Source organism: Staurois parvus, unplaced genomic scaffold (assembly GCF_062004578.1).
Source record: "Staurois parvus isolate SC_StPar_1 unplaced genomic scaffold, SC_StPar_1.0 ptg000449l, whole genome shotgun sequence".
NCBI lineage: Eukaryota > Metazoa > Chordata > Amphibia > Anura > Ranidae > Staurois > Staurois parvus.
The window spans coordinates 5382654-5400597 of record NW_028318245.1 but is presented as its reverse complement, the minus strand read 5'-3'; the positions used below and the strand labels follow the sequence as shown (position 1 = coordinate 5400597).

The 17944-nt window shown below is 43.8% G+C and overlaps 1 protein-coding gene and 1 long non-coding RNA gene across 2 annotated transcripts; one reads left to right on the top strand and one right to left on the bottom strand.

The window, feature by feature from the left end:
• Positions 1-1899: 1899 nt before the first annotated feature.
• LOC149453437 (uncharacterized) lies at positions 1900-16418 on the bottom strand. The gene is made up of 5 exons (XM_089688509.1): positions 16210-16418; positions 15516-15662; positions 15144-15335; positions 14934-15057; positions 1900-4800 (listed from the first exon to the last, which is right to left on the bottom strand). Exons 2-5 carry the CDS (start codon positions 15585-15587, stop codon positions 3932-3934), a joined length of 1257 nt encoding a protein of 418 aa, XP_089544635.1. The 5' UTR covers positions 15588-15662; positions 16210-16418; the 3' UTR covers positions 1900-3931.
• On the top strand, positions 9824-14424 carry LOC149453438 (uncharacterized). The gene is made up of 2 exons (XR_016314714.1): positions 9824-10513; positions 11370-14424. It is a non-coding gene; the product is annotated as an uncharacterized LOC149453438 (long non-coding RNA).
• Positions 16419-17944: the final 1526 nt, after the last annotated feature.

The window sequence follows — 17944 nt, the reverse complement described above, 5'->3', positions numbered from 1 at the left end:
GCCCACCCCACCACCTGCCCCCTCTACCCTATCCCCTCACAACTCCTACGACCTTCCTCCTCCTCCATCCTACGCTCCCTCACCCACATCTTCAATCTCTCCCTCTCCTCAGGCACTTTCCCCTCCCCTCTGAAACATGCACACATCACCCCCATACTTAAAAAGCCCTCCCTGGACCCCAATGACCCAAACAACCTCAGACCCATCTCCCTGCTCCCATTTACATCTAAACTCCTCGAGCGCCTAGTCTACACCCGCCTATGCTCTCACCTCAACGACAACAACCTCCTCGATCCCCTACAGTCCGGCTTCCGTCCCCTACACTCCACCGAAACTGCCTTACTCAAACTCTCCAACGACCTGCTAACCGCCAAAGCTAATGGCCACTATTCAGTGCTCCTACTCCTTGACCTCTCTGCGGCCTTCGACACAGTCGACCACCCCCTCCTCCTCAAAAAACTACACTCCCTCGGCCTCAGAGATTCTGCTCTCTCCTGGCTCTCATCCTACCTGTCACAACGCTCCTTCAGCGTTACCTATAATGCTACCACCTCCCCCTCACTCCCCCTCTCTGTTGGGGTCCCTCAAGGCTCTGTCCTCGGGCCCCTTCTCTTCTCCATCTATACCTCCTCCCTTGGCCAACTCATACACTACCACCTCTATGCCGACGACACACAAATCTATCTCTCAACCCCCCACCTCACCCCCTTGGTCTCAACCCGAATCACACACCTACTGAGCGACATATCAGACTGGATGTCGCTCCACTTCCTTAAATTGAACCTCTCCAAAACCGAGTTTCTTGTCTTCCCCCCAGCCCGGATACCACCCCCCATTGATTTCTCCGTCACATCCAACAACTCCACCATCAAACCCGCCCTGCAGGCCAGAGTACTGGGTGTCATTCTGGACTCCAACCTATCCTTCCAGCCCCAAGTCCAATCTTTAACAAACTCGTGCAGACTCCACCTCCGCAACATCGCCAAAATCCGCACGTTCCTAACCCCAGAAACCACTAAACAGCTCATCCACTCCCTCATCATATCACGACTCGACTACTGCAACTCCCTCCTCACTGGCCTGCCTCGCCGCTGGCTATCCCCGCTTCAGTCGATCCTGAATACGGCTGCCAGACTCATTCACCTTTCCAACCGCTCTGTCTCCGCCACCCCCCTCTGCCAATCCCTCCACTGGCTTCCGATTGCGCAACGGATCAAATTCAAAATCCTAACGCTGACGTACAAAGCTGTCCACCATACTGCCCCGTACTACATCTCTGACCTAATATCGAAGTACCGCCCAGCACGCACACTCCGCTCCTCACAAGACCTCCTTCTCTCTAGTTCCCTGGTCTCCTCCTCCCATGCCCGCCTCCAGGACTTCTCCAGGGTGTCACCCATCCTCTGGAACTCCCTGCCCCAACCCATCAGATTATCACCTACTCTCCTCTCCTTTAGGCGCACCCTGAAAACCCATCTCTTCAGGGAAGCCTACCCCACCCCCTGCTAACTTGCCGACCTCCTCCACTCTTCCTACCACTCCATCCCCCACAGCTATCTCCTCCTGTGCCGCCACCCCCTCCCTCCTAGATTGTAAGCTCGAAAGAGCAGGGCCCTTGATCCCCTCATGTTTTGCATTGTATTGGTATTCTTCTGTCACATGTTCTGTCCCCCTTTGTAATGTACAGCGCTGAGCGAACTATTGGTGCTTTATAAATACTGTATAATAATAATAATAATAATAATAATAATATTGTGAGTTAGAAAAATAATGTAAAAGAACTGTACAGTTATTTGCCCCTCTCGCTCTATATCCCATAGAGCATGAATAATTCCTTCCAGCTAGGGTTGCGATAGAAAATTATGATCCAAAATAAGTAAATACGTTGGACACCGTACCTTTCTAGCTTAGTCCATCGTTTATTATTTTTATTATGGTAGCTTACACGAGGAGCTCAATTTAAAAATACCTCATTCTTATCATACAAAAAAAAATAACGCACTTCATGGAAGGTCCGCTTATTCACTTCGAGAATACCCCATATCTCATAAGATGATGATACAGCACAGAGCAGTAGTGTTTTCTCACCAGATTTGGGCCACTCAGCCCTTCTCACCTGGAAAGATGGTAACATCACCCGTGCCCAGGCACTTCACGTGGAAGTCGGGGGGTGAAAGGTAAGTATCTTAGCTATCTTTTTCACCCTACAGGTATTTGTTAGGTCACTCTGGACCAGTTTCCTAAATGTGTGACAGTCTGAAAGTTTAGTCAGGTGGACCTCAAGTTCTGATTTTGTAGTGAATGATTTGTCACACTAGGAAAATTAATTTGGCTTTTCTTTGTTGTAAAGCCTCTGGTGACCCAAAAGTTCTGATTCCGTAGTGAATAATTTGTCATCCTAGGAACTGAAATATGGCTTTTTTCCAGTGTGAAGTCTCTGGTGAACATCACATTCTGATTTCATAGTGAATGATTTGTCACTAAAGGAAAACGAAAAGGGCATTTCTCCAGCGTGAAGTCTCAGAAGGACCTCAAGTTTTGATTTCTTAGTGAATGATTTGTCGCCCCAGGAACATGAATAGGGCTTTTCTCTGGTGTGAAGTCTCTGGAGGACCACAAGTTCTGAATTCTTAGTGCATGATTTGTCACTCTAGGAAAATGAATATGGCTTTTCTCTGGTGTGAAGTCTCTGGAGGACCTCAAGTTCTGAATTCTTAGTGCATGATTTGTCACTCTGGGAACATGAATATGGCTTTTCTCCAGTGTGAAGTCTCTGAAGGACCTCAAGTTTTGATTTCTTAGTGAATGATTTGTCGTTCGGGGAACATGAATAGGGCTTTTCTCCAGTGTGAAGTCTCTAGAGGACCTCAAGTTCTGAATTCTTAGTGCATGATTTGTCGCTCTGGGAACATGAATAGGGCTTTTCTCCAGTGTGAAGTCTCTGAAGGACTTTAAGCTTTGATTTCTTAGTGAATGATTTGTCGTTCGGGGAACATGAATAGGGTTTTTCTCTGGTGTGAAGTCTCTGGAGGACCTCAAGTTCGAATTCTTAGTGAATGATTTGTCATTCAGGGAACATGAATAGGGATTTTCTCCAGTGTGAAGTCTCTGGAGGACCTCAAGCTCTGAATTCTTAGTGCATTATTTGTCGCTCTGGGAACGTGAATAGGGCTTTTGTCTGGTGTGAAGTCTCTGGAGGACCTCAAGTTCTGAATTCTCAGTGCATGATTTGTCGCTCTGGGAACATGAATATGGCTTTTCTCCAGTGTGAAGTCTCTGAAGGACCTTAAGCTTTAATTTCTTAGTGAATGATTTATTGTTTGGGGAACATGAATAGGGCTTTTTTTCCAGTGTGAAGTCTCTGGAGGACCTCAAGCTCTGAATTCTAAGTGCATGATTTGTCGCTCTGGGAACATGACTAGGGTATTTCTCTAGTGTGAAGTCTCTGGAGGACCTCAAGTTCTGAATTCTTAGTGCATGATTTGTCACTCTGGGAACATGAATATGGCTTTTCATCAGTGTGAAGTCTCTGAAGGACCTTAAGTTCTGATTTTATAATAGATGATTTATCACCCTTTGAACACGAATAGGGGTTTTCTCCAGTATGAAATCTCTGGTGGACCTCAAGCTCTGATTTTACAGTGAGTGGTTTGTCACTCTAGGAACATGAATAGGGCTTTTCTCCAATGTGAAGTCTCTGGTGGACCTCAAGTTCTGATTTCATAGTGAATGACTTGTCACCTTAGGAACACGAATAGGGGTATTCACCAATGTTCTGGTAGATCTCAAGATGTCCTTTTGTTTTGAAGTTACTCTCAACAGGAAAAGGCTTTTAACTTCTGAACACTTTGGTGTTCACTGAGCTGTGATCTCATAGTGAAAGACACCTCACACTGGGAACAAGGGTATGTTTTTTCCATGGGTAAGAATTCTATGAAGCATGGTAAGAAGCAACCTTTTTGATGAGGCATTTCTCACACTCTGAGCATGCATAGGTCTCACCAGTATGATGTATCTGACCTTGAGTAAGAAAACCTTTTGATTTAAATGTTTTCCGGCAGTAGGAGCAAGTGAAAGGACTATGGCCAGTGTGAACTCTCTGGTGTTTAACTAGACAAGATTTTGTTGTGAACTTTTTTCCACACTCTAAACAACAAAAAGGCCGCTCACCTGTGTGGGTACGCTGATGTTTAGCAAGTGTACCTCTTCGTGTGAAACTTTTCCCACATTCGGTACAAGTATGTGGCATTTCACCTTTGTGGTTTCTCTGGTGTACAGTCAGTGAATCTTTCCGCTTAAAACACTTCCCGCATTCTGAACATGAAAATGGCCTCTCATCTGAGTGAACACTAAGATGATGCCTGAGAACGTCTTTCTGCTTGTAACACTTCCCACACTTTGGGCATGAAAATGGTCGCTCATTTGAGTGAACACTGAGATGACTCTTGAGATGGTTCTTCTGCTTGTAACACTTCCCACACTCTGGGCACGAAAATGGTCTCTCACCAGTGTGGACTCTAATATGTTGGACGAGTTCTCCTTTGTCTCCAAAAGATTTCCCACACTCCGAACATGTATAGGGCCACACACCGGTGTGCACAGCTTGATGTCTAATGAGATGTTCCTTTCTTGTATAACATTTATCACATTCAGAACATTGAAATATCTTTTTGACTTTGCACTTAACAGATGGAGTACTGCAAGAAAATACATTTGGAGAACATTGTATGGTGTCTTCCGCACTACAATCTGGAGATAAAACACAGTGTCCTTCTGAGGTATTCAGAACTTTGTATACATCTGTTGGAAATAAATTGTTATTAATACTAAAAGAATGTTCATTCTTTATATTTAATGTGAGACATCGTAAATGTTGGGAACATGACGTTATATTGAGGAATGGAGATGGACCTTTCATATGGTGTCCAGTATCTCCTCCTCATTCAAGTGGTACCAGAAGTGGGGTCCCGCTCATCCAGGTGAGTAATATTGTTTCAATATACTTTTGTTATATTGTGATATTGCTTTTTCTGGATACGGGAATGTCCCACGAGACAGTGTAGAGGAACTGAAAGTAGTTTAGTGTTTTCTGCAGGAGGGGTCAGACTCGCTCCTGGCAAGGTTTACAGATCTGTGACAGTTTAGACTGCACAGGAAACATTGAGGGGTTCTGTTCTTGCTCAATATAGTATAAGAAATATAACAGAGGTAGGAAAATTAAAACGGAACTAGGAAATGTCTGAGGTGTGCCGGTGCTAATGGTATAAGGGAAAATTTTGTGTTTTGATAATTGTCTGTTAAATGTTCGCAGTAAGAATTACACGTATTGCAAGAGTAACGCATTACTGGTGTCCATATTGTCAACATGCCACTGATTTTGACACATATATTCTATATAAGATCTACTTCATCACACCTGCTTATTAATATATAAGATAACTGTGATAAATATTGTTCATTGTATATATGAGAAATCTATTGCGAAAAGAATTTGAGGATTGCCCTGATACTTTGTTCTTATTGATGATGTATGCCTGATAAGAACGGTGAAATACCCAAGTATAAAATTGGTCCAGGCTGATCTCTCCAAAATAAAGGCGCAGACTAAGAATGGCGTATGCAGCCCTATTGCACGGGTCGTCAGCTTTAGTAACGGCTGGGAGAGTGAGGAGCGAGTGAAGAGGGTTATACTACGTCGGGCATACACGTGAAGGACAAACTGTGAGGGTCCTAAATTTGTTAAGTTCAGAAAAATGGGAAATAAGTTGGGCAAGGAAGAGACTGAAGGTGAGCAGACTAAGCCGTGTCCATATATGTATGTCGCAGGCACCTGTGGGCAATATTATGTAGACCCATTTTGGGAACTAGTTACAAGTAGAGCAAGCCAACTTCAAATAAGTTGTTTGGCCCCGGCGGGTCCTTGCTCAGAGCAGCAGTTGGAGGAGGTAAATAAAATTTGCATGGTACATTCCAAACATAATTATCCCCCCGGTGTCTGGGACGAAAACTATATGATAAAATGTTTTAATAAATGGGAAAAAGCAATGAAAGAATATAGAAACCGGTTCCCACCTACCTCACATATTTATGTAAAAAAGACAATCATTCCATCAGCCTATGACGACAATGTTCTTATACCTAACGTACCTCTTCCACCCACCCCGACAATGATCCCGACAGCACCACCACCGTATGCTCTATATTCGACTGAGAAAGAAACTAACAAGACAAAGACGGCTGAATTCAGTGACCCGTTAACCTTTTACCCAGATTTAAGTTCCCTTACCACTGCGGTAGTTATTGGCACCGCGGTAGAAATAGAAAACCAAAAGAGAACGGAGAAGGAAGACCAAAAACTTTGGGAAAAGGAAGTTGAAAGACAACAGGCAGAAGAAAGACAAAGGGAAGTTGAGGAAAAAAGGGTATTAGAGGAAACTGACAAGAAGGACGTAGTAAAAGAATATGTCTTGACTGACGAAGAAGCGGCATTGAAGTTAGATAAGGAACTAAATGGCGAGAATTTAGAAAGAACAAGGGCACAACAGAAGAAGAAGGAGGAAGCTAAGAAAAGAACGCTGACAGAAAAGACACCAGGGAAAACTAAGGGGGGTATAAGAAAGAAAGGTCAAGTAGAAAAGAGGGACGAGAAGGAAGAAAATACGGAAACAGAATATAGCACAGAGGAAGAAATAGAAGTAGAACAAAACACACACACACAGAGTTCAGAAGATGAAACAGTAGAACAAACAGCAGCAGAAGACAAACTTGTAATGGTTAAACAGAAAACGAGGAAGGACCAAAAAACAAACATTACACTTCCACTTATAACAGTAGGAAACACAAAAGTACAGGTCCCTTTACTGGTAGGGTTGATCAAAGATCTTAAATCCTTGTGTTCTAACCCCAGAAAGGACCCTAAAGCAGCCGCTTCATTTCTACACAGATACACTTCAGGGTCAGGATTGACATTAGAGGATGCGGTAGTTATTATACAAGCTGTCAATCCTGACTCAAAAAGGGATATGCAAGTTGAAAAGCTCTATAATGACACAGTAGAAGGAAAAAGAAAGGACAAGACAGCTGCATGGGATAAATTCTAGGAATTAATAGGTATTTATTGGCAGAAAACTTACAAAGGAGACACAACAATACATACTATGTTAGCATGCAAACAAGAACCCAGAGAAGACTTTTATACCTTTATAAAATGGTTGCACAAATTATATTTGGCCACGGGTATTGACTCCCCTGAACTGTTCGTGTCCACTTGTATGTCCAATGGGGACCCCAAGACAGTGCAGCTAATTAAATTGGTAAGCCCGGGGTGGGCCGCCATGGCTCCAGATGCTTTTCTAGAGGATGTGGCAAAAAGAGCGTCCTCAGGAGTGTTTAATACAAAAGGAGGGGTTTTTCCAATGTTGGAAGGGAAAGAAGAGCCTTCGGTTTCTTCCCCATATAATGCTGATTCTAGTGTTATAATGTACCAGGGACGGCCTGAAAGAGGATCACAGGGCTATAGCAGACCATGGAGCAGACAAAGAGGTAACAACCAGAGATACTATCCACCGCAGTACAACAATAACCATGGAGGATATAATCAGTATGGGGAATACAGAGACCCTCAGGATCAGGGGTGTTTCGTATGTGGGGCCAGAGATCATTGGAAATCAGAATGCCCTCAGAGGATAGGAAATATGAGGAGGACATATAACCAATTCAGAGGTAGCGGTGTGGGACATTATAGAGGACAGAGAGGGGGCCAAATGAGAGACAACACACATCAGCCGCCGTGGCAGCCGATACAGGATCTCATAAGTATGGATTGGCAAAGACAACAACAGGGGCCACCTCCACCCCCGCCCCGAGGCAACCAGCAAAATCAAGGTTCCTACTAGGGCTGCCCGGAACATGTTCCCCCTTTGGTCATGCATTTTGTGCCCACAGATTGGCAGGTGTTACCACAAGTCATTTTAAAGGTTGATCATACAAAGGTCATATTTTTGCTGGACACCAGTGCTACTACCAGTTGTCTCAATGACAGCCGATTTATTACGGACAAATGCACGGAAGGGTGTTCTATGGGAATAAATGGAACAGATGTAACACACAAGGTGACACCTCCACTGGTGGTGTCCACCCCAGATGACATACCCATCGCGAAAATGACTTTTGCTGTCCCTCCCATGTGTCCGGTTGCATTGATGGGCCGGGAACTCATGTCTGAACTCATGATCAGTATAACATTTGACAATCACGGCAGACTGACAGCCAAATCTCTGATGTGTGAACTAACTAACCCAAAAAGAAGGGACAATATAGGATTGTATACATTTTTACCGAATGACCTGACTTCCCACCAGGGTCGGACTGACCATTTGGAAACTCGGGCACTGCCTGAGGACCCGGGGTCGGTAGGGGGCCCCATGAGATGCCCCTAGTACCTTTTTTCATAGGCTTTTTTGAGTTTGGGCAAGGACACGGGGCCCCATGATCCCCTATTTCCCGGGGGCCCCATGAGTTGTCAGTCTGCCCCTGCTTCCCACCCAATTTGGGCGGAGGATAAAACTGCAGTAGGCTTTGTAAATTGCACCCCTTACAAGCCAAATTTAAAACAGGACGTGGTCCCTTGTTTTCAGAAACAGTACCCCCTGTCTGAAGAAAAGATAGAGGGTATAAGACCAGTCATACAAATTTATCTGAAAATGGGTGTTCTCAGACCGACAATAAGTCCCTGGAACACACCCATCAATCCAGTAAAAAAGGCAAATGGTTCATGGAGGCTAGTCCAGGATCTCAGGAAGGTGAACAAGACAATTGTTCCTCTACCACCTCTGGTGGCGGAGATCACAGCAATTTTTGGAGCAATTCCCGGTAGAATTAAATGCTCAGAACATGTTCGCTTTCCAATGGGGAAGTAGTGGTCAGTTAACCTGGACCCGTCTTCCACAAGGTTTCGGGGATAGTCCCGCTGCTTTCTCAATGGTACTGAAAGTGTCTTTAGACAATTGGGAACCAAAGAGGGGATCCACCTTACTTCAATACGTGGACGACCTAATCGTATGCAGTGAAAATCCCGAAGATTGTGAGGTAGACTCCAGGCAATTGCTAGACTATCTTGCCACAAAAGGCCATCTGGCCTCAAAGAAGAAAGTACAGTGGGTACAGGAGCAGGTAGAATATCTAGGATGCCTGATCTCAGGAGGAGAAAGGTCTGTCTCCCCGGCCAGGGTAAAAGCCTTAACGTCCCACACACTACCGATGACCAAGGCTGCAATGATGTCATTCCTAGGGTCAATAGTGTATTGTAGGCAGTGGATACCCGATTGTTCCCATTATGATTCGATCCTCAGGGAAACCACAAAACCAGAGGCCCCAAAAGAGATAGAATGGACCCCAGAAAGAAGGGAAGCCTTTGGGAGACTGATCGGGTCACTGACTAATGCCCCAGCCTTAGCAATGCCTCATTATGAGAAGGAATTTCAGCTTTACAGTGTAGTATCTGCTGATGCATTTGCAGCTGTACTCATGCAGGAACATGGTGGAAAGAACAGACCAGTGGCCTATCTTTCCAAGAAATTGCCTTGCGTGGTTTTGGGCATGCCCCATTGCCTTCAAACAATGGCTGCTTGCGCCATGGCTGTAAAGGACGCAATCAGACTGACACAGGGTTCACCGACCATACTATACACTACACACTCAATTGCTGCTCTGTTACAGAATATGACGACACAACACATGACCGCACAAAGACTGAGCGGGTACGAAGTAATTCTACTAAGTACGGCTAACATACAGATCAAAACCTGTCCAGATACAGCTCCAGTGTTGAGGTTTCTCCACATGCTATTAAATTTGAAGGAAACGGGAGGGGAATTAGTGATTATACTCCCTCTTCACGACTGTGAGAGGAAGGTATCAGAGACCACTCTACCCAGGAGAGATCTGAAGGACACACCACAAGCAGGCAGTATAAATGTTTTTGTTGATGGCAGTTGTGTGAGACCAAATTGGGTATGCTGTGATAATGTTACCAGATATAATCATAGAAGCCAAGCCGCTGCAAGCCAATTCAGCACAGCAGGCGGAATTAGTCGCACTAACACGCGCCTGCCAACTTTTTGCTGACCAAAGAGCAAACATATACACTGGCAGTAGATATGCATTTGGGGTAGTGCATGATTACGGCATGATCTGGAGGAACAGAGGGTACCGGGCGGCAGATGGGAAACCCATACAAAACCAAGAGTTGATTGATCAATTGATCTCCTCTATTCAACTGCCAGAAACAGTGTGGTAAAGGTACCGGGGCACTCCACCAAACATGATTCATTAGCAAGAGGAAATAATTTAGCAGATAGAATAGCGAAGGAAGCGGCTGCATCCTCCGAACCAACACACAATCTGACATTGTTTATGCAAGACTTTAAATCACCAGATTTTGAGACTGTGGTACGCTTGATGCAACAACTTTCCACGGAGACAGATGTTAAACATTGGAAAGACAAAGATTTTGGTAAGATGGAAAAAGGCATATGGGTGAAAGAGGGTAGGATGGGTATCCCGTCAGCTTCAGCGCCCTTCCTACTTTCCTACACACATGGTCCAGGACATTTGGGATTGTCGTATGTCCTGAATCATTACAAGCAACTTTTTGAAACGCATGACATTACAGATATCGCCGAAATATTAATAGAATCTTATTTAACTTGTGCTCAGAACAACATTCAGGGAAAAGCCCATGGTAGACCCGGAACACTTCCACCACCTACTGGCCCGTTGCAGTATATACAGATAGATTACACTCACATGCCAAAACAGAAAGGAAACTTGAAATATCTTCTAGTGATAGTAGATAGATTTTCGGGGTGGGTCGAGGCAATACCCACCACAGGAGAAACAGCGGCAATAACAGCAAGGGCCTTGGTAAATCATTGGATTAGTCATCTTGGAATACCAAACACTATTCTCAGATCAAGGACCAGCTTTTCACTCAAAACTGATACAGGAATTAACCAAAATTCTGGGTTTCCAATGGAAATTGCACATACCCTACCATCCACAGAGTGCAGGAGTGGTAGAACGAATGAATAGAACTATAAAAGATAGACTTAAAAAGGCTACATGGGGGACCTTAAAGAACTGGCTGTTATATCTCCCTGCAGTTCTTTACCAAATCAGGACCACCCCTAATAAAAAGACTGGACTTTCCCCATACGAAATACTGATGGGAGGACCGCCAAATGACTGTCAAACGCCAGGGGACGAAACTAACTTTTCTGCCCTACAGGAGGAGTACGTCAAACACCTGGTAAGTGTGTTGTCTGAAAATCAAGAAAAGGTGTCTGTCACTTTTTCTCCTCTTTCCACAGATCCTACACATCCATTCATACTGGGTGACAAGGTCCTGGTCAAGCAACTGGCTGTAAGGAAGAGGACAGGTCCAATCTTCCAAGGTCCATTTGAAGTCCTGAAAGTCACCAGAACAGCAGTCCTAACTGACCAGAGTCCACAATGGATCCATGCATCGAGGTTGAAAAGATACCCGGAGATGAAGGACTTCACAAAGAGGTTCGCCAGAACAAGAGAACATAGTTTCTTTGCTCTCCGACATCCAACTCCAGATCTCCTAAAACTGGTACCACAAGAGCAACATTTTGCTTTTACCTGCTGGATGAATGGATATCCCACTCCATTACACCCTACGGATCCGAGTACAGTGGAGGAACCATATGTGATAGAGATGGTCAACAAATACATGATTGACCTAATAGAGGACCCCTTTATCAGGGCGCTGAATGAACCACATCCACTTAGTGCACATTTTAGATTCAAAATGAAATTGACTGATGAAAAATCCTACAGTTTATAGACAACACAAATCAGGAGAATTGTCAGGTTTTCAGGAAGAAGAGGTGTCTCAGAACAATGGGGATTCCGATAAAACAAAGGACCCCCTATCTTCTGACAAACCAAAAGGGAACGGGAAGTCTCATTGCATTCCCAAAAAATTGCAAGATAAGCCTGGCAATATATGTGCTAATACTGCTTTTTGTGATCTTTGTTGTAACCATAAGGATTCTATATGTACCTGAAGGTTCCAGTCATCCCCTTAGTCCAGGAACCCATACTAGGCAGAAAAGAACAATTTTTAAAGCCCCAAGAATAATGGCAGCCCAAAAATTATGTTGTAAGTCTGTAATGCGCTCTGTAAAGAGAGATACATTAGACAAGTTTATCGATTGGTATGAACAAGAGCCACGTGGACGATGCGTTAAAGCGCTTGTAATTACAGTTGAAACCCCTAAATTCAAGCGGACAACCCTTTGTGTAACCCCCAACAGCCAACAAATCAGAGATAAATTAGTAAGCGGGTTGACCCAACAAAAACCCCAAGAAGACCCACCCAAGCCCACTGCACTACCTCTCCCAGCACAACCCATATTAAAAAACCCATTTGCTACAAACCTTAATATGGATGTCAACGCAGTTATAGAACCCATAATTATGCCACACGGTAGACCCGCAAAATATGGCAGATAGGGACAATGTCCCACATCATTTTCTGCTAATGCATGAATTTGGTAAGCAACGAAGTGAAGGAAAAGGGGATTGTTGGGTGTGTTCACACATGCATTTTGGTGAAAATATATTCCCTATGGCAGCCAAACCAATGTCCATAATAGAATTACTCCAAAACAATATGTTAAAAATGGGTAGAATATATACAGGTAACAAGCCATTTCTGATCCAAGGGTATTCAGAGCCACCTAGGTTTTGTTTTCTGAATGGCTACTTCTATGATGAAGATGCCGAAAGATTTCCTAATGCTGGCTTCTGTTCAGAAAGCAATATCAACTTTACTCTGCTTGACATACAGAAATATAAGACAAACCGCACAATAGATATTAAAGGGTTGAACACCGCAGGTATTGCTGATGCAGATGAAAGGGCAGAAAATATGTCAATGTATAACATATCTAAGTGTTCCACATTTAAGCACATGCATAATAGAACGTCGGTCCACCATTGGCTTAGCGAAGTTAGCAAGACAGTATTACATCACCGGCCCATATAGCTCAATGGATGTGCCTAATAGGCCTCCGTTCCGAACATGGAGAAGTGTCAGCACTACCTGCACCACACTTGCCTACAGGGTGGATGGTCTGCTGTGGCCTCTGGTGCCACACTACGATCCCATTCCCAGACGACCCAACATCCAGGGGATGGTGTACTCTTGTCAAGCTGTTTCCATATATGAGTAGTGTTAAGGGGAGTAAGGTTCCATGGGACCGGCCCAAGGAACCATACAGTTCAACAGACCTAAGAGGGCCTTAACTAGTTCATGGGAGAAATTTTACATGAGTCTTCTAGGGCCAGCAGGCACTGCTATGTTAATGATACGATTGGATGCTTTTGTTGAAATTATGGAAAGATGGATTAATGTTACAGATACCGATATCTACCTTATGAATGAAGAAATGAGGAAGCTTAGGATGGAACAGGAAATTATTAGACAGAGACAGGAAAGGCTCATGATGGCTGTTACAGGAATTTGTGACCAAACTAACAATAAACAGATCTGCTGTATCTATTTTAGCAACTTTACTAAGGCAACCAAGGATATAGAAGTTCCAGACTATTATGATATTATAAATGGACACAATGAAGAAAGGGAAAGGCTGACAGGGGAGCTCCACCATCTACCTGACTCATGGAATCCCTTTGACTCCATCGGAGGATGGTTTGGAGACCTTTTTGGTGGTATTTTTAGTTTCTTTAAGAAAGCAGGGATTGTGATTCTTATGATAATAGTGTTTCTTATATCTATATACTGTGTAATAAAATTTGCTATATGGGGGGTTGGCAGAACCCTGAAGTTGGTGGGTAGACCTTCTGACAACAGAAAGGAACTATGGTATTCTGAGTGATCATGTTGAACAAAGGTTCAATATGATCAAAGAGGGGATTGTGGGAAAATATGGGCCAGCCCTGCTCAGTAGGCAATAGGAAAATAGCCAATGTATAACCATTTAGCTTGCATTGTTATAAGAGTTAGAGTGATGTTTTAAGTAAATGAAATAAGAAATATCAGCATTGTTTTCAAGCTTATGGAAAAGTTTAGAATGTGTATGTAACAAGCTGTGTAACCGCAATGAAAGCTATACTGCAGATGTTTGCAACGTTTCGCAGAAAATATAGATTGTTACTCAGATAAGAGATCCGGGGACATCAACAAATAGACAGAATGTGCAGACTGAGGTTTAACTATTTAGGGAAAGTTAACTTTTGTCTAGCATCTGGGTAGAAAAGAAATGTATGCTTTGCTATTGGATAATTTAGGGGCAGGAAATTTTGGGGGTTTGTGGTTTTTGTCAATATAAGCTATGATGTACGTAATATACTTTGCAATCTTGTTGTATCCCACCTGTGTGTTGGTTTACCTTGATTGTCCGATCGATCGTGCCCGTGACACACCCAGACCCAGACGCTGCGCAGCACAAAGAATAACAAGGAATAAGAAAGGGGAGATTCCTTACAGGGAACATGACGTTATATTGAGGAAAGGAGATGGACCTTTCATATGGTGTCCAGTATCTCCTCCTCATTTGTTGGGAACATGACGTTATATTGAGGAATGTAGATGGACCTTACATATGATGTACAGTATCTCCTCATTTGTTGGGAATGTCACGTTATACTGAAAAATGGAGGTGGACCTTTCATATGGTGTCCAGTATCTCCTCCTCATTTGTTGGGAACGTGACGTTATATTGAGGAATGGAGTTGGTCCCTTCATATGGTGTGCAGTGTCTCCACCTCTTTTTTTGGGAACATGAAATTATATCGAGGTATGGAACATCTAAAGCTAATCAAAATGGCCATAGGCAAAGGTAAGGTACTTTTCCACCATCAGAAATCCAGTCTCCTCTTACCCAGTAATGCTGACATCTGTTGATTCTCCATCATGACGTCCTTGTAGAGATCCTTGTGTCCTTCTAAATACTCCCACTCCTCCATGGAGAAATAGACAGTGACATCCTGATACCTTATAGGAACCTGACACACACAATGATACAGTCACCATTCAGACACATCTCTTGTCTGTTACTGGAGAATGTCTCAGTATTCCCGACACCGCTCACCTCTCCTGTCAGCACGTCCATCATCTTCTGGATGGCTTCTAGAATTTTCTTCTTGGTGTTTTGTTCAGGTCTCAGATTGTCCATTGGAGACACAGTGATGGGTCTCTGTGTCCATCTCCAATCTTCTGACAAATGGGAAGAGGTTTCTGATGTGTCCTGCTCACCAGATGTCTTCTTCACTACAGCACAGTCCTGTTGAGCAAGTGTTTCATAAATATCAATGCACACAAATGGTAATATTGGCACCAACATTCCCAGAGCCCCTTGTGTCCATTATGGGAATTTTTTGTTTAAGTAAGTGTAAAAGGAAAGGTTAGCTGTTGTTCTTATGTTTACAGACTGGCAGTGGGGACTTCCCAGAATCCTCCTCACCTCTCCGGTCAGCAGGTAGATGATCTCAAGGGTGAGGTCCAATATTCTTTTGGTCGTGTGACTATTGTCCATCCTCTGACCTGTCTACGCAGAAGTTCTTCCACAATTGGTCTTGGTTTTTCTCTTCCTTATTCCTGGTGACACCATCTGAACATTCGTACAAATTACACAATACAAGTACACAGTTATGAAGAAGAATATTCTGCTGGGCTCACACATGAATACATTCCCGTCATTTCCATCACAAAAACAGTTTCTATAGATGTGGTGAAATGATCTCAGATGTCATTGGAGGGTTGTCTTGTTTTATGATTGGAAGTTGTAAATGGCCTGAAATCGATCTAATTGTAGATCTAATTGTAGGGCAAAAGGTTAAAGATGATAGAAGGTGCCACCCCCCACCCCCTGCCATGTATTCTGGGCTCCCCTTCACCCACATACATAATGTTTGGGGGGTTTATGAATCCTCAGGCCTAAAAAGTACACTGTAATGTGTGCAAAAAAAAAAAGAAAACCTTCTTTGGCAGTGAAAGGGTTATGGTTGACAGCAGACTATTATTTCAGGCTCCTGCTGTTGTCAATAGAATCCTGTAAGGAAGGAGTGGGGGCAGGGCTAAACCAAGCTGTGTGTGTCTATGGATGTGGAAGGATGCAGATGTAGAGCGGTGTGGAGTACCTCTGATCACACACTGACCTGATCCTCCTGGAGATGGACAGGGAAGGAGTACAGCAACTCTGGGCATTGCCAGGAAGCAGCATGGCCACCTCATCATAACTTGTGTTCAGTCATATGATCACCAGCCATTTTCTTGTAGCCAATGTCCCCTCCCAGTTGTGGCACACTGTTCACTTTATGGGATGCATGGTGGGAGATGACCATAGAGATAACCATGCACCATATATTAACTCTTCACTGTCCCCTCCTCGCAATGACTTTAACCCTTTACTGTCCCCTTCTTCTATTGACTATATATTAACCCTTCACTATCCCCTCCTCCCATTGACTATATATTAACCCTTCACTGTCCCCTCCTCCCATTGACTATATATATTAACCCTTCACTGTCCCCTCCTCCCATTGACTGTATATTAACCCTTCACTGTCCCTCCTCCCATTGACTGTATATTAACCCTTCACTGTCCCCTCCTCCCATTGACTGTATATTAACCCTTCACTGTCCCCTCCTCCCATTGACTATATATTAACCTTTCACTGTCCCCTCCTCCCATTGACTATATATTAACCCTTTACTGTGCTCTCCTCCCATTGACTATATATTAACCCTTTACTGTGCTCTCCTCCCATTGACTATATATTAACCTTTCACTGTCCCCTCCTCCCATTGACTATATATTAACCCTTTACTGTGCTCTCCTCCCATTGACTACATATTAACCTTTCACTGTCCCCTACTCCCGTTGACTATATATTAACCTTTCACTGTCCCCTCCTCCCATTGACTATATATTAACCCTTCACTGTCCCCTCCTCCCATTGACTATATATATTAACCCTTCACTGTCCCCTCCTACCATTGACTATATATTAACCTTTCACTGTCCCCTCCTCCCATTGACTATATATTAACCCTTTACTGTGCTCTCCTCCCATTGACTATATATTAACCCTTCACTGTCCCCTCCTGCCATTGACTATATATTAACCCTTCACTGTCCCCTCCTCCCATTGACTATATATTAACCCTTTACTTTGCTCTCCTCCCATTGACTACATATTAACCTTTCACTGTCCCCTCCTCCCATTGACTATATACTAACTCTTCACTGTCCCCTCCTCCCATTGACTATATATTAACCCTTTACTGTGCTCTCTTCCCATTGACTATATATTATTATTATTATACAGTATTTATATAGCGCCAAAGGGTTTGCTCAGCGCTGTACATTAGCGAGGGGACAGAACATGAGACAATACAGTACAATACAATACACAAATGGTTCGAGGGCCCTGCTCTTTAGAGCTTACAATCTAGGTGGTGGGAGATGTCCATAGAGATAACCATTCACCATATATTAACTCTTCACTGTCCCCTCCTCCCATTGACTTTAACCCTTTACTGTCCCCTCCTTCTATTGACTATATATTAACCCTTTACTGTCCCCTCCTCCCATTGACTATATATTAACCCTTCACTGTCCCCTCCTCCCGTTGACTATATATATTAACCCTTCACTGTCCCCTCCTCCCGTTGACTGTATATTAACCCTTCACTGTCCCCTCCTCCCGTTGACTGTATATTAACCCTTTACTGTCCCCTCCTCCCGTTGACTGTATATTAACCCTTTACTGTCCCCTCCTCCCGTTGACTATATATTAACCTTTCACTGTCCCCTCCTCCCGTTGACTATATATTAACCCTTCACTGTCCCCTCCTCCCATTGACTGTATATTAACCCTTCACTGTCCC

Coding starts and splice junctions, on each gene's coding strand:
- LOC149453437 (XM_089688509.1), bottom strand. CDS start 15,587: ATGGACAATAGTCACACGACCAAAAGAATATTGGACCTCACCCTTGAG. Junction 15,336..15,515: donor TCTACCTGCTGACCGGAGAG/GTGAGGAGGATT, acceptor CTTGCTCAACAG/GACTGTGCTGTAGTGAAGAA. Junction 15,058..15,143: donor TGGACGTGCTGACAGGAGAG/GTGAGCGGTGTC, acceptor TGTGTGTGTCAG/GTTCCTATAAGGTATCAGGA.